The sequence below is a fragment of the Phascolarctos cinereus genome, unplaced genomic scaffold (genome assembly GCF_003287225.1).
Source record: "Phascolarctos cinereus isolate Bilbo 61053 unplaced genomic scaffold, phaCin_HiC Scaffold_5;HRSCAF=322, whole genome shotgun sequence".
In the NCBI taxonomy this organism is placed as follows: Eukaryota; Metazoa; Chordata; class Mammalia; order Diprotodontia; family Phascolarctidae; genus Phascolarctos; species Phascolarctos cinereus.
In genome coordinates, this window is record NW_027555958.1 from 176,754,703 (window position 1) to 176,771,379 (window position 16,677).

Sequence of the window (16,677 nt, forward strand, 5' to 3'; positions counted from 1 at the left end):
ATATTACTTTAACCTGCCCATGTTAAAAATTCAGTCTTGTTAAATCTGGTGGTTTAACCTAAGCAACTTTTATTTTCAAAATTTATTGTTATTATTAATTATTATAAATTTGACAAATGTCAACAATTGCAAGTATTTTGTTTATGAAGAACAGAAAAAGGATTATTTCTCAGCCACCAAAGTTATTATGTACAACTTGTTTTTCAAAAACACATATTAAGTTTAATGGACACTTCCACTAATGAACCATTCAGTGTTTCCTTCTGAACTTCCTTCTGCTTTCTTCTGTGTTTTTGATGTTCTTTTCCCTCTTTTTTAGAAAAAATATTTATTTAAAAAAGCATTTCTCCAGTTACTTGTAAAAATAAATTTTAACATTCATTTTTAAAACTTTGAGGATCTCTTTCACGAGGTGATAAGTGGACTCTTTCCATTTCTCTTTTGCCCTCTGGTTCTAGAATATCAGGGCAATTTTCCTTGATAATTTCTTGAAAGATGATGTCTAGGCTCCTTTTTTGATCGTGGCTTTCAGATCAACAATTTTAAAATTGTCTCTCCTGGATCTGTTTTCCAGGTTAGTTGTTTTTCCAGTGAGATATTTCATGGCGTTTTCTAGTTTTTCATTCTTTAGTTTTATTTTACAATGTCTTGATTTCCATTTCCTCCATTCTACTTTTTAAGGAAATATTTTCTTCAGTGAGCTTTTGGACTTCCTTTACCATTTGGCCAGTTCTGCCTTTTAAGGCATTCTTTTCCTCATTGGCTTTTTGGACCTCTTTTGCATTTGGGTTAGGCTATTTTTAAGGTGTTATTTTTTTCAGTATTTTTTTTTTTGGTCTCCTTTAGCAAGCTGTTGACTAGTTTTTCATGATTTTTTTGCATCACTCTCATCTCTCTTTCCAGTTTTTCCTCTACTTCTCCTATTTGATTTTCAAAATCCTTTTTGAGCTTTTCTGTGGCCTGAGACCAATTCATATATTTCTTGGAGGCTTTGGAAGTAGGAGCTTTGACTTTGTTTTCTTCTTCTGAATGTATGTTTTGACCTTCCTTGTCACCATAGTACCTTTCTGTAGTCAGTTTTTTTCCCCATTGTTTGCTCAATTCCCAGCCTATTGCTTGACTTTTAAGTCTTTGTTGAAGTAGGGCTCTGTTTCCAGGTGGAGGGCCCACTGTACCAAGCTTCAGGGTGTTGTGCAGCTGTTTTCAGAGATACTTTTAGAGACCTGTAAGTTTTCAGTTTTTCCAAGGTGGTATGACTTAAGGAGAGGTGTTTAACTACTCTTCTGGCTTGTACTCTGGTCTATGAGTGACCATAAGCACTCTTTTCTGCCCTGGAGTTGTGAAAGGAGTCCTCCCTTCCACTGTGGCTGTAAGCTTTGGTGTGCTGGTGCTCCTCCTCGCCCTGGGACTGCCACCCAGGACTGTGACCTGGATCTGAGTATAGGCAAAGGAGCAGAGTATTGCCTCAACATTAGCAAAAAGACCTCTGTAATCTTCTGACCAGTTGTTCGACCCCCTTACTGTCTGTGGGCTAAGAGCTCCAGAAGCAGCTGCTTTTTCTGTTGATATGGTCACTCCAAAGGCCTGTTCCTGGTTTCCTGGAGCCAGTTTGCAGTGACCCAGCCTGTGCTGGACTGCACTTTTTTCTCACCCTGATGCAACAGACCTTTCCTGCCAATCTTCCAAATTGTCTTGGGCGGGGAATTTGTTTCACCCCATATTTTTGTGGGTTCTGCTGTTTTTTAAGGTTTTTGGAGGGTTTGGGGTGAGAGCTCAGGCAAGGCCCTGCCCTTACTTTGCCATCTTGGCTCTGCCTCTCTCTTTTCCCTCTTTTTAAAAATTATTCTCCTCATAAATCTCATTCTCAAACAAAAAATTAAAGCTATTGCTTATAACCTGAGTAAGCAATTACAAATCCACCTATTAGCTGGCAGGACCAAGATGCTTCTGAAAATGCATGTCTCATTCAGCACCTCTAGTTGATCACACTCTGCCAAGAGGTGCCAAGCATGATTCATGGTCAGTTTTCTGGGGTTGTGGTTCGGTCTTGCATAGATTAGAGTTCTCAAGTCTTTCAAACTTACTTTCCTTTACAGTGTTACTGTTGTCTCTTAAATTGTTCTTTGTCCTCGTTCTGCTCATTTCACTCTGTATTAGTTGATATAAGTTCTCAGATTTCTCTGAATCTGTCTCTTTTATAATTTTTTTTGGTAATGCAATGATATTCCGTTTATATTCATGTACCATAATTTGTTCAGTTCTTCCCAAATTATTAGGTGCCCACTTATTTTCAGTTCTTTGCACTGAAAATGTTGCTATAAATATTATATACTTATGGGGCCTTTCCCATTGCATTTGATCTCTTTGGAAGCATATGCTTAGTAGTGGTATTACTGGGTCAAAGAATATACACATCTTAAAGACTTTTTGGGTACACTTTGAAAACTTTTTTTTCAGAATGATTGCATTAATTTGCAGCTCCACAACATTGTATTAATCTCTTTGTCCTTCCTCAATCTCTTTAACAGTTATCATTTTCTTTTTATTTTTTGATCTTTTTATTTTTTTTTCTGAGGCGATCAGGGTTAAGTGACTTGCCCAAAGTCACACAACTAGAAAGTGTTAAGTGTCTGAGTCTGGATTTGAACTCAGGTTCTCCTGACTCCAAGGCCAGAGCTCTATTCACTGCGCCACCTAGCTGCTCCTATTTTTTGATTTTCTTTAAGAGTGAGTGAGAGAGAGAGAGAGAGAGAGAGAGAGAGAGAGAGAGAGAGAGAGTGTGTGTGTGTGTGTGTGTGTGTCTGTGTGTGTGTGTGTGTGTGTGTGTGTGTCTGTGTGCCATGTCTGTCTATCTGTCTATATCTATCTGTCGAACTCCTCTGACCAGTTGTCTATTGAGGAATGGCCCTTGTCCTTCTATATTTATACAAATTCCCTAAAAATACTGGATAATAGATCGTTATCAGGGGAATTTGTTGTAAAGAGTTTTTAAATCTGTTTATTTCCTTTTAATTCTAATTATATTCATTACTAAACATCTGTTTGAGAACTAAGCCAACAAAGAACATCTTTGCAATCTTGGTTGTCGTGAGTCCAGATATAATAGATTGTCATTAATAGTAATAACATCTTGTAGAGTGTTTTTTTAGGGTGTTATAACACTCCTCAAATAATTTGTACTACTTCATTTTCAGGTATATGATGTTGATTGATGGCACAAATGAAGTTTTTATGATAGATAGAGACAATTCAGTCTTTCATGTGTCAAATTTGGAATTCCCGTTCCGTAAAGATCTTCGTATTCATTTGTCAAACACACTTTTGGATGGGGTAAGTCATACTTAACATTTCTTTTGCAATACTGCTATTTTTCTTAATTTTTGTTTTAATAGCCAATGGTATTCATGATAATGTGTAATAATTAAAAAGATGATTTTCAGAGAAACTCAAGGTTTACTAAAACCATTTGTAGGGTACACATACCTTGAGCATTAGTGATGGTTGTTTAAGAGGGAACTATTGACTTAATATTTGAAAATATAGGTATTGAATTAGGGTTTGGTACCTGAGCTATGTAAACAATATACATACAGAGACTTACATTAGCCATTCCCCAGTAGATAAGTGGTCAAGTGATAGGAACAAACAGTTCCCAAAAGAATTGCAAATTCCTAACCATATGAAAGAAGGCTGAAGGCTCCAAAATCACCAACAAGGGAAATGCTAATTAAGGCAGTCTTGAAGTTTCACCTTATACTCAGCAAACTGCCAAAGATGATTAAGATGGGAATAATCAGTGTTGGAGAGTTTGTGGGGAAATAGGGTCACTAGTGTGGTGGTGTTAAATTCAAATAGAAGTGGATCCCTGAAGCCTCGACATTGATGCAGAAAACTACAAATTAACATTATATATGTTGTATTTTCATTCCTTTTGTTAAATATTTCCCAATTACCTCTAGTTCAGACTGTACTCTTGCTTAGTGCATTGTTGTTGGAACAGTGAATTAGAAAGTTAGATATAACATTGTCATAAAATGTTTTCTTAGTTTCCTAATACTACTAAGATATGATAGTTAACTGTGACTTAAAACTCTGTAATTTTGAAATTAAGCTTAATCTTGCCTGCTTGGGGAAATAAATTTAAACAGCTAAGCCTACTGATTGAAAAAAAATTTATTCATAGAATAGAAAATTAGCTCCCCCCCTTTAACTGTAAAGAGAAAATTGTGCATTGTAAAATTAATGTTTGAACTATATTACAGTAAGGTGAAAGTAAAGCTATTCTGGATTATGAATTCTTTTTCATAATTTAAAAGTAGTACAAAGAATTCAAAGTATGTCCAGTTAAAAGTAATGTGAGGTCATGGAATTATTCTGCTTCTTCAGTAAATTCTTTTCTTTGTGTATGAGAATGAAAAATTCAGATTTAAAATAGTTCATAATTATGGTGCAAGTCTCTTTACCGATATGTCTGGATGAACATTTCCCTAATATTTTCCATTATCTGGAATATACAACTAGTTAGCTTTCCTTTACACATGGAATAAAAGTTACTATTACCTAATTTTTAATATATTGCTAATTATTACTGAAGAAGGGTTTTGGAAATTTGATGAATAGTTGCTAAACTAATTTTATTTAGTAGATTTATTGTCAACAATTGTGATGGATAACAAAGACAAATGTGTGCTAGAAATATGGTTTTAAATGAATAATATAAGTTATATAGCTCAATAAATGAATGGAAATTGAATTGTTGGACATATGAAGTAGTTCTGGTATAAATTAGTTTGAATTTAAGATTACCCAACCATCCTATTTTGAAATAAATGCTGCAAGTTGATTATCTGCTTTAGAGTTGTGGAAATAGGGGTAATTGACTTCTATTGATAATTAAAGATTAAATTTAGTCATTAATTTCAAACTGTTCCTCCAACTTCCCTCCCAAATATGAACAAATCATCTTTTTATCAGAGTTGCTAAGAGATATTGGGCAATTAAGAAATATTTTTCTGAGCTAGACCTGTGCTAGGCATTGGGGATTCAAAGACTGAATTGACCAATGTGAGTTGCATATTCAAATGCAATCCTTGCATGTTTTTTCTTGGAAACACTAGAACTCAGGGGGTCTACCTAAATATTAGTGAGGATTTGGAAATGAAGTACAGAAGTGTTTTTAACAGGATTACCAGGTATAAAGAAATAGGATGCCAGTCACAGTGGTTTGGGGGTAGACCTGGGGCAAATGATGTTTGAAGGAAGCATTGATGCCAAACCCCAGTTTTCTCAATGGAATCTTTGTGGTGTTGTTCATCCTTCGTTTTCAGAGGACCAGTGACATCATGGGTGATATCTTGACTTGCCCATGAATTGGATTTAGGTGAGACAGAATTTCTCAAAGTCATCAGTCTCACTTTCTCTCCCTAAGTCATTGAAATCCAGTATACTACCTTTCTGCTCTCCTAAGTGATGTGATTTTTCAGTAGATTACTATGGAAATTTATGCACAGAGAGTCTGTGTGGTGGGAGAGAAGAACCCTTCAGTTGGACTGTTAACCAAAATATTATTTCCTTGTTTGGTTGTCCTTTAGGTTCCAGTCCTTGCACTCTATGAGTACCTGTTCTTCAGATTCCTCTATCCTTTTCTTTTAATAAGAAGGGCACATTCAGGGGAAAAGAGGAAGGAGGACCTACCAAAATAACTGGTAGTCATTCAAATGCCAAATTTTATGAGGGAGGGAATCATCTTCATTTTAAATGGGTTTATGAATTTTCTGGGTTATGGGCAGCAGGCAGTTTACAAGGAACATCATTTGGTACTTGGAGAGTGGGGACAAAAGAAGATGGAAAATGGATGCAAAAAGGGAGGTGGAGGTGCTTAGTTATTGTAACTTTACTGTCCTACTCCCTTCCTAAAAACCAGAGAGGAAATGGCTTCTTTGAAAAATGGAGTGTGTGGCCCTTGCCAGAGCAAAGGAATGAGGTCAGAAATATTCAGGAGGCAGGGGAACTTTCTATAACATGATCTTCTCACTAGAAATCCATTTAAAATTGTCATTCTTATTTTAAAATGCAAATGTATCAGTTAACTTTATTGATCACCCATATTTTTCTCTGAATTAATTTCAGTAGACTGGCCCAAGTCTGAGATTTGTGGCAATAGGAATTTTGATTTAAGATGTATGATAGATGTGAGAGAGAACTAATTTTGAAATGTGGGATGCTTCTGGAGAGGCTAGAGCTGTGGTAGTATGCTAAAGTGTTGCAAGGCTTTGGGCAGTTTACAGGCACTGGATAATAACTGAGAAGAAGGGAGCCAGGATGTATAAGGGTTAAGAAAAGGAGATAAAATAGTAAAGGGGCATCAAAGACACAGTTCTCCTGCTTTGAAATTTTACATCAGGTGCTAATAGTAGTCTCAAATGTACTACTGAAAATCAACTTTTGTTACCCAAATTGTAGGTTGTCAAATGGTTAACATACTGTGTAAGGGTATAGCTTGTGAGTTGAAACATTGGTTACATTCCACAAATCCAGTAGATTTTAATCACTTGTAACTAGCAGCAGTATAAAGGTCATTTTATATGTGTGTGTATGTGTATGTATGTATGTGTATATATGTATGTATGTATTACATCTGTGTATATACACATATGTAGACACAGATGTACACATGTGTGTGTATATATACATATAACCATATATGTGTGTGTGTGTGTATATAATATATATAAAATGTATAAAAATACACCTGTCTGGCAGTAAGCATTATTGTGGAAAGACACCAATTGTTTCTTGGTGGTATAGACTGATTTGAGAGAATGTCATAAGTATCTAGCATTTCCCATGTAAAGCTTTAGATGCTGGTGTTGTCTTATAACAGATGTCACTGAAATAAAAAATAAAGTAAAAAAAACTCCTACACACTCAAATTTTAGGGATTTAGAGAAAAAACATCAGCAGATGTCAATTATATATTTTTGATTTATTACTCATGCAATAAGTATTCACATTGACAAGTAGGAGAAAGACAGTAAGGTGTAAAGGATAGAGAGCTGGTTTTTGGGGTTTCAAGTCTTGCCTCTAACATATATTTTCTCTGTGATGGGGCAAATCATTTAATGCATCAATGCTCTTGGCCAGAGTTTTGTGAAAACCAGATTAGAATATAATTGGGAAATACTTAACAAAATGAATAAAAATACAATAGAACACAGATAATGTTAACTGTGATCTCCTAAGTCAGTTTGTTGGGTGCAAGGGAATACGATTTGATGGTAGGGGGTGCTCCTTCTTTTTGAGTTTGATACCAATGCTCTAGGCAATTCTTTAAGAACATAAGTTTTGGAGAAGGGGATGAACCTTCACTGGTAGAGAAAGTTCCTTCTCTTCCATATACTAACAGAATCATAGGAAACATCAGATTTTCCCCCAGTCACTCTTCCCATTTTGTTCTTTCACCCTTTTCTTCTTTTGTTTCTTAATGATCTAACTTGCTTTGGCTTCAGTGATTTATTTTGTGTGGTTTGGTATAGCTGTGAAAGTTTACCATAGAACTCCCATTGTTCCCAGCTTAGCTTACTGTTTCTGCTGTTCTGGTGGGTGGCTATAGCTGAGGACTCATTTAATTGTCCTTTTGAGAATAACACAGCTAACTTTTCATAATTTGAAAGGGACTTATTTATTGTTGACCATGAGGGAATGCATTTTTTTCAGTAAGTGAATCCAAGGTCCATTTTTACATTTTTAATTTTTGCTGCCTTATATTAGCCAGCACTTATTAGCATATCTGCTAATATATGCTATATTTGCTAACAAAAGAAGAGATTGGTTCTTTATGTATTTTAGAAATGAAGCCCTTATCAGAGATACTGGTTGTAAAAATTCTTTCCCAGTTTTCTACTTCCTTCCTAATCTTGGTTGCGTTGGCTTTGTTTGTGCAAAAACTTTTCAATGGAATGTAATAAAAATTATCCATTTTGTATTTCATAATGTTCTCTATCTCTTGTTAGTTATAAATTCTTCCCTTCTCCATAGATCTGAAAGGTAAACTATTCCTTGCTCTCCCAGTTTGCTTATAGTATCAGCCTTTATTATATCTAAATTGTGTACTTATTTTGACTTTATTTTGGTATAGGGTGTAAGATTTTGGTCTATACCTAGTTTCTGCCAAACTTTTCCAGTTTTCCTACCTGTTTTTGTCAAATAGTGAGTTCTTATCCCAGAAGCTGGGGTGTTTGGATTTATCACACAGTAGATTACTATAGTCATTGACTACTGTGTCTTGTGTACCCAACCTATTCCACTGATCCACCACTTTCTTTCTTAAGCCCGTACCAAGTAGTTTTGATGATTGCTGCTTTATAAAACAATTTAAGATCTGGTATGGCTAGACCACCTTCCCTAGCATTTCTTTTTATTAGTTCCCTTGATGTTCTGGACAGAAGAGATTGGGATTCAAATGGGTAAATAGTCCTACAAAGATTCCATAAATAGAAATTGTATTCTTGAATCATCTTTAGATTTAGTCTAAAGCACTGGGTATACAAAGAAAGGCAAAAGACTGTGTCTTTGCAATCGGGATTAAGTGAGTTGCCTAGTAAGCTAATAAGTGTCTGAAGCAGGATTTGAACTTAGGTCCTTCTGACTCCAGGGCCAGTGCTCTATCTACTGCACCGTCTAGCTGCCCCTGTCTGTGTTTTTAAGAAGCTCACAGTCTAATTGGAGAAGACACACACATAAAAAAGCTGAAAAGTGGAGGGTAGAGGGAAGGAGGATGCTTAGGTGGGGGTATGATTAAGTCCTACATGGGCTGTCTCCTTTAATAAAGGATCTAGGAGGAGCTCTCCAAATGTTCACCCTTTACAATTAGAAGGGAAGGAGGGTTCCCAGGGGCAAGGGATACTGAGGAGGTATAAGTTTCAGAATTAATATGATCTTATAGAAAGATGAGTTTCTTGAGACAGTGATGAAGTCGAGGAGAGCAGCCAGGTGGGAAATAATGAGATTACTGCCCTCAGCACCTCCTCCCCTTCAAGGAGGATCTGGAAAGAGTATCCATGCTTCCCTCTTCTCTTCCTTCCCACTCATACCACCCTCTCTTCTCAAGTCAGGGGGAGGGAGGGCTGTAGGGGCAAGGGACTAAGGAGATGTGAGTTTTAGAATTGTTGTGATCTTATAAGAAGATTAGTTTCTGGAAACAGTAATAAGTCTAGGAGAACAGCCAGGTTGGAATGATACTGGGACATTTCTCTGTTCTAAACCATGGGTAAATTGAGAGTTGTCTGGTTTCATGAGGGAATTAGTCAATAAATAAGTACTTATTAAAGACCTACGGTGTGCCAGCCACTGTGCTAGTTGTTAGGGTTACAAAGACAAAAATGAAGCAATTCTTGCCTAAAGGAGCTTGTTCTGTTGTGAGAGAATAGATGTGTATGTACCATACCTGTACAAAATATATATAAGGTAATGTTTTTCAGGGAAGGTACTAGCACGCAGCCTTCCACATATACATTGTGACCCCCTTTTATCCTGTCTTTTCTAGCAGATTGACCATACTATTATTCCCACTCTCTCACTAGTCTCTCACTGTCTCCTGGCGGAATCCCTACTACATACAAACATACCTATGTCCTTCTCAGCCCTCACTAGATCTGTCCACCTCCTCTGCTATCCAATATCTCTTTTGCTTTTTCTCTTCCTTTCCTTTGTATCCATGCTTTCAAAATAATCTATGATTTCCATTTACTTTTCCACTACTCTCTTCTTAACACTTTGCAGTCTGGCTTCTGACCTTATCATTCAACTAAAATTTCTCTCTCCAAAGGTACCAGTGATCTCCTAATTGCCAAATCTAAAGGCCCTTTCTCAATCTTCATTCTTCTTGACCTCTCTTTAAACACCGCTGGTTACTTTCTTCTTGATACTCTTCTCTTTAGGATTTTGGAAATTACTCTTTCCTGATTCTTCCTCTGCCTATCTGATCACTTTTCAGTCTCTTTTGTTGGATCTTAATCTAGGATATTATCTGGAAAACCACAGCTGTTCCCTAAGGCTTTGGGGAAGGTTCTCTTTTCTTTTCTCTCTCTCCTATTAACTTCCTGGTTTCATTAGCAACCATGGATTCATTTCAACTGACATTACTATGCATATGATTCCTAGATATCTTTAACTCTAACTTTTCCCTTTCTACCTAGTTTCCTTTTTCCAACTACCTCTTGGACATATCCAATTGGATGTTGAGTTGACATCTTACACTCAAGCTGTCCAGTGTAGAACTCATTGTCTTTTCCCTCAGTTTTTTCTTTCTTCTCAAGTTTTCCTATTTCTTTTGAGAATACTGTCACTTCCCCAGACAGCCAGGCTCACGAAGGAGGTACCATCCTTGACTCCTCTACTCTTACCCTCATATTACCCTGTCTATTGCCAAGTGCTGTCAGTTCTACCTTTGCAATACCTCTCATATATTTCCTCTTCTCTCCTCTGACGTTGCCACCACTCTGGTCTAGCCTTCATCACCTCATTCCTGAACTATTACAATAGCCTGGTTGTTTTCCCTGCCTCATATATCTCCCACCTTTACTTCATCCTCAATTCAGCTTTCAAAAAGTTCTTTGTAAATTAGAGGCCTGACCTTGTCACTCCCCTATTCAGTAAACTCCAGTGGTTTCCTATTCAGTTTAACTTTTAAAGCCCTTCATATCCTGGCCCCCTTCCTACCTTTCGAGTCTTTTTACAATTTACTCCCCTCCACGTATTCTACAATTCAGTGGCACTGGCTTTTTTGCTGCTTCTTGTATAGTACTCTATTGATGACTCCCTGCATTTTTACTGGCTCTCCCCTATACTTGGAATTTTTTCCTCCTTCTTCTTTCAAGGAGATTTCTTTAAGGTTTCTTCAAATCCCAGTTGAAATTCTAACTTCTTCCAGAATCCTTTCCTGATCCCCCTTAATTCTAGTGCATTCCCTGTGACATTACTTGTAGTTTATTCTGTATGCTCTTAATAGCCCTACTTAACTGAGGTAGTATAAAGTTAGATCTTCATGACTCCAAATTCCACATTTTCCTTCCCTGCACATGATTTGTCCACTATGACATCCTGCTTTCTTATAAATACTTCCCTTCCAATTCCCTTTAAAAATGGTCCTATCTTATCTCAATAGTTTCTTTAAGTTTTATTTATTTCTTGGAGCCTATTCATTTGATGCTCACTTTTCTGTAGTCACACGATGTCCTGTCTCCCCTGTCCATCATTCTTTCCATTTCATGACTAAACAATTTTACTTATGCTTATAAAGCTGTAATAAAAGTAGAAAAACTAATCAAGGAAAACAGTATGTGCTTTAGCATAAGTGTTTGTGATTTCTAGACCAAACTGCTAAGTCAAGTGTGTGATATTCACATCTGTACAACATTGATAGTGTCCAACCTTAAAGAGTATTGTGAGACTTGAGCTTACCATAAATCTTACATTGGAATTTTTGAGCATTTTCTTCAACATTGTATAAGAAGTGTAATTAAAAGATAGAACCACATCATTAAAAATTAGATTTAAAAAAGCTATAAAGCCCATTAGTATTGAATGCTGTTTGTGTTACCTTAACTGAGTATGTCTCACAGTGGGGCAGCTAGGTGTTGCAGTGGATAGAGTGCTGGTCCTGGGATTAGGAAAAATCATCTTTGAGAGCTCAAATCTGGCCTCTCTGTGTGACCCTAGGCAAGTCATTTAACCCTGTTTGCCCTCATCTGTAAAATGAGCTAGAGAAGGAAATAACAAACCACTCCAATATCTTTGCCAAGAAAACTCCAAATGGGGTCATGAAGAGTCAGATATGAGTGAAAGCAAGTAAATAGCAACAACAACAGTCTCCTAGCAGCATCCCAGTCACTCTATTTTTTAAAATTAAAAAAAATGCTATCTATCTATTTATTTGTTTGTTTGTTTATTTATTTATTTGTTGTTTTTAGCATATGTTTTTAAAACTTTGGGATACGAATTTTCTCCCTTCCTCTCTCCCCACCCATTCTCATTGAAAAGGCAAGCATCTCGATATAGATTATAGATGTGTAGTCATGCAAAACACTTCCATAGTAGTCCTGTTGTGAAAAACTAAGTATATTTCTCTTCATTCTATCTTACCCCCCATTTATTCTATTCTCTCTTTTGACCCTGTTCCTCCTCAGAAGTGTTTGCTTTTGATTATCCCCTCCCCCAGTCTGCCCTCCCCTCTATCAATCCCCTGCTCTCTTGTCTCCTTCCCCCCATATTTTCCTGTAGGGTAAGATAGATTTCCATACCCCATTGTGTATGTTATTCCTCTTTAAGCCAAATCCTATGAGAATAAGATTCACTCATTCCCTCTCACCATCCCCCATTTTCCCTCCACTGTAAAAGCCTTTTCTTGTCTGTTTCATGTGAGATAATTTACCCCATTCTACTTCTCCCTTTCTCCTTCTCCCAGTATAATTCTCTCTCACCCCTTAATTTTATTTTCCTGATATCACCCCTTCATCTTCAACACCCTGTGCCCTCTACCTGTGTATACATATGTATAATTTTTTTCCCTCCCACTACCCTAATACTAACAAAGGACTCATGAGTTACAAATATCATCTTTCGCTGCAGGAATGTAAACAGTTCAACCTTAATAAGTCTCTTATGATATCTCTTTCCTGTTTACCTCTTCCATGTTTCACTTGAGTCTTGTATTTGAAAGTCAGATTTTATATTCAACTCTGGTCTTTTCTTCAGGAATGCTTGAAAGTCCTCTGTTTCATTGAGTGACCATTTTTTTACCCTGAAAGTTTTGCTGAGTAGGTGATTCTTGGTTGTAGTCCTATCTCCTTTGCCCTCTGGAATATCATACTCCATGCCCTCGGACCCTTAATGTAGAAGCTGCTAAATCTTGTGTTATCCTGATTGTGTTTCCACAATACTTGAATTGTTTCTTTCTGGCTGCTTACAATATTTTCTCCTTGACCTGGGAATTCTGGAATTTGGTTACAATATTCCTAGGAGTTTTCCTTTGAGGATCTCGTTCAGGAGGTGATCAGTGGATTCTTTCGATTTCTACTTTGTCCTCAGGTTCTAGAATATCAGGGCCATTTTCCTTGATAATTTCTTGAAAGGTGATGTCTGGGCTCTTTTTTTGATCATGGCTTTTGGATAGTCCAATACTTTTTAAGTTCTCTCTCCTGGATGTATTTTCCAGGTCAGTTGTTTTTCCAGTGAGATATTTCTCATTCTCTTCTATTTTTTCATTCTTTTGGATTAGTGTTACGGTGCCTTTATTTCTCAAATTGCCACTCGCTTCCAATTTCTCCATTCTAATTTTTATGGAAGTGTTTTCTTCAGTAAGCTTTTGGACTTCCTTTTCCATTTGGCCAATTTTTCTTTTTAGGGCATTCTTCTCCTCATTGGCTTTTTGGACCTCTTTTGCCATTTGGGTTAGGTTATTTTTTAAGGTGTTATTTTCTTCAGTATTTTTTTGGGTCCCCTATAGCATCACTCTCAGTTTTTCCTCTACTTCTCTTACTTGCTTCTCAAAATCCCTTTTGAGCTCTTCCATAGCCTGGGACCAGTTCATATTTTTCTTGGAGGCTTTTTGGATGTAGGAGCTTTGGCTTAGTTGTCTTCTTCTGGTTGTGCATTTTGATCTTCTTTGTCACCAAAGTAAGGTAATATAGTCTGACTCTTTTTGCGCTGCTTGCTCATGATCCCAGCCAATTACTTGAGTTATAAACTCTTTGTTAAGGTAGGAGTCTCTTTCCAGTGTGGAGAATGTACTTTCCCAAGCTCCAGGGTTTTGTGCAGCTCTTTTCAGAGATACTTGTAGGGACCTGTAAATTTTCAGTTCTTCCAAGGTGCTATGATCAAGGGCAAGGTGTTTACTCCTTTCCTGGCCTGTGCTGTGATCTGAGTGACCTCAGGCACTCTTTTCTGTCTTGGAATTGTGAGAAGGATTTCCTGTCACAGCCACAAAGCTCCACCAGGCCAATGCACCTCCTCACCCCAGGACCTCCACCCCGAACTGTGACCCAGATCTAAGCACTGGCAAAGCAAGAGAATCCTGTACCAGCAGGGAGATCCCTGCAATCCCCCTCTGATCAGCCACTAGATTCCCCCTCAGTCTGTGGGCCGGAAGCTCATTAGGCAGCTGCCGCCTGGGGCTGAGCTTGGGATCTGGAGCTGAGACCCGGAGTTCCTCTCTCACCGCAGCAGAAACAGAGTTTTCCCACTGACCTTCTAAGTTGTCTTTGGTGTTAGTGGATTGAAAAGTCCATCCCAGCCACACTGGAAACTGACATATGAAACCATGAGTGACCTGAATTTTCAAGAAAATGAACTTAACAGGAGGCTCATGCTATGCAAAAAAGGTCTCTGGTTCCTAGTGGGCACAAGCCTTTGTCTGAAGGGTTCAAGAATTAGGGCAATGAAGATTCTCTTTGGTACTCAGCTAAAAACAGACTTATTATCTGAAATGGAAGATGGTAAAGGTCAAGAAAAAGTACAGGTGCAAGTTCCTGGGTGCGGTTACTGTTGTTTAAGAGCCAAAGATCTGTTTGAGTGTGTTCTCAGATGCCATTCACCAAAAGCCCATCAAGATATATATATGCACCAGGTAAAGCAATGAACAGTATGTCTTCTTGGAAAAGAAAGAAATGAAAAGCAACTTCAGTGAATTTTTATTTAAATAAATTATTTTTCTTAACTAAAAACAAAAAGAAAACTGGGTATGTGTGGGGAATGTTATACACCAAAACCTGAAGGAGAAAATAGCATATTCTCCTAGAAATCGCTGAAAAAACTGTTGGTTCTGCATCTTTCTCACATCCTTTTCTTTCTATGAACATCATCACTACTATAGTTCCCACCCTCATCACCTCGTCTGGACTATTGCAGTAGCCTTCTACTTTGTTTTCCTGCCTGAAGGCTCCAATCCATCCTTCACATAATTGCCAAAGTAATTTGCTAAAGTGGTCAGACCATACCATTTCCCTATTAAATAAACTTCTGTGGCTACCTAATGCTTCTGAAATCACATATAAACTCTTTAGTTTGGCATTTAAAACCCATCACAACCTGCTTCTACCTACTTTTCCAACTTTATTGTATATTATTCCCTTTCCCACACTCTACAGTCCTTTAAAATAAGTCTTCTTCCCTTTCCTCACACATAGCATTCTGTCTTTTGTCTTTATCTCTTATCTTCATGACATTGTACAGTCTCCCTTGACTGAACTGTATTTCTTTCTCACCTTTGTCTCTTAGAATCCCTTGTTTCCTTCAAAGCAAAGCTTAAGTTCCATCTTCAGTAGGAAGCCTTTCCTGACACCCTGCCTCTCCTCTGTTGTTTAGACTCCCCCACTCCCCATTACTTTGTATTTGTTTTCTGTATACTTATATAAGTACACCTCTGTCCCCTGATAGGATATAAGGCTTTTGATTTGGCATGGATAGTTTCATTTTTGTCTTTGTATTCTTGGCTCTTAAGCAACTTGAAACATAGTAGGTATTTAATAAATGCATGTTGATTAGCTGTCCCCTGTATATGTAGATAGCTGTGGCTGTCTAGAATGTTACACTGTAAATATAAGTATTTATATTTACACGTACACAAAAGGGTGTATGTGTGGATTTGGAATCCAGAGACTTGGTTTTAAATCATGGCCTTGCTGTTTGCTAGCCTTATGGCGATGAGTAAGACACCGCTGTATACCTAATATCTGTTTGCCGACTTGCGGCACAATACCCAGGAGGAAGTAAAAGCTTATGGAATATTAGTTAATAAACATGAACTTTTAAAGTGATGGTACATGTCAAACACTGGTTTGTGTGTTTTTAGGTATTTGTGTTTGCTTGTTTCTACGATTGGATTATATGTTTCCTGAAGGCAAAGAAAATGTCTTCTCTTTGGTCTTAGTTGCATTTTTGTTTGTGGGTGAAAATGCTTAATATTCTTTTCAAGTCTGTCAACTTTATTTGAATAAAAGATAAATAAGCTCCATGTGCTAATGTTTTCAAAACTTAATAACTTCAAGCAAATAAGCCTTGAAGACGTATGATGTTTAAATGAGAAAATGTAGGTAAAGCACTTTGCAGACTTTAAATTTCTCTGTAAATATGAGCTGTTACCTTTATTGAAAGCAATGTATTTCAGGCAGTTGACACTTGGGACATTGTCTCAGTTCATTAATTTATTCTGATATTGGAAAAATAAAGGGACATCACTTCCCAAGAGTATCTATTTAAGGAACTTGGAAAGGTATCTATCCTTATGTCTCACTAACTTAATTATACAAGTCTGTACAGACTCACAGTTTATATCTTTATATCACATATTTTATATCACTTGGTTTGTGTTGGAAGGCTATTAGTACGACAGTGATACACATGTAAAGGAAAAAGAATGTAATGATTGCTGATTAATAATTTGCTGCTTCCAATTTTACCTCTTTTGTGAATCTTGGCCTCTTAAAAGCTATTTTATTTGACTCTTTAATAACAGTTCACTTCTGGCTTCTCCACTTGAAGTTTAGTGCAAAGTCACCATTTTATCCTGTGATGTTGGGCCCATACTTTTACTTAGGCAGCTGGGTAGCATGATGATTAGAGAACTGGGTCTGGAGTCAGGAAGACCTGAATTTGAATTTGGGCATAGGCACTTACTAACTG

The 16,677-nt window shown here is 37.2% G+C and overlaps 1 protein-coding gene across 1 annotated transcript in view; it reads left to right on the top strand.

Moving 5' to 3' along the window:
- The window catches only part of RNGTT (RNA guanylyltransferase and 5'-phosphatase), a 348,213-nt gene that overhangs the window by 77,101 nt on the left and 254,435 nt on the right, over positions 1 to 16,677 (top strand). The window contains exon 9 of the mRNA XM_020963066.2: positions 3,195 to 3,330. Coding sequence (XP_020818725.1) covers positions 3,195 to 3,330 — 136 coding nt within the window. The remainder of the gene's footprint in view (positions 1 to 3,194; positions 3,331 to 16,677) is intronic.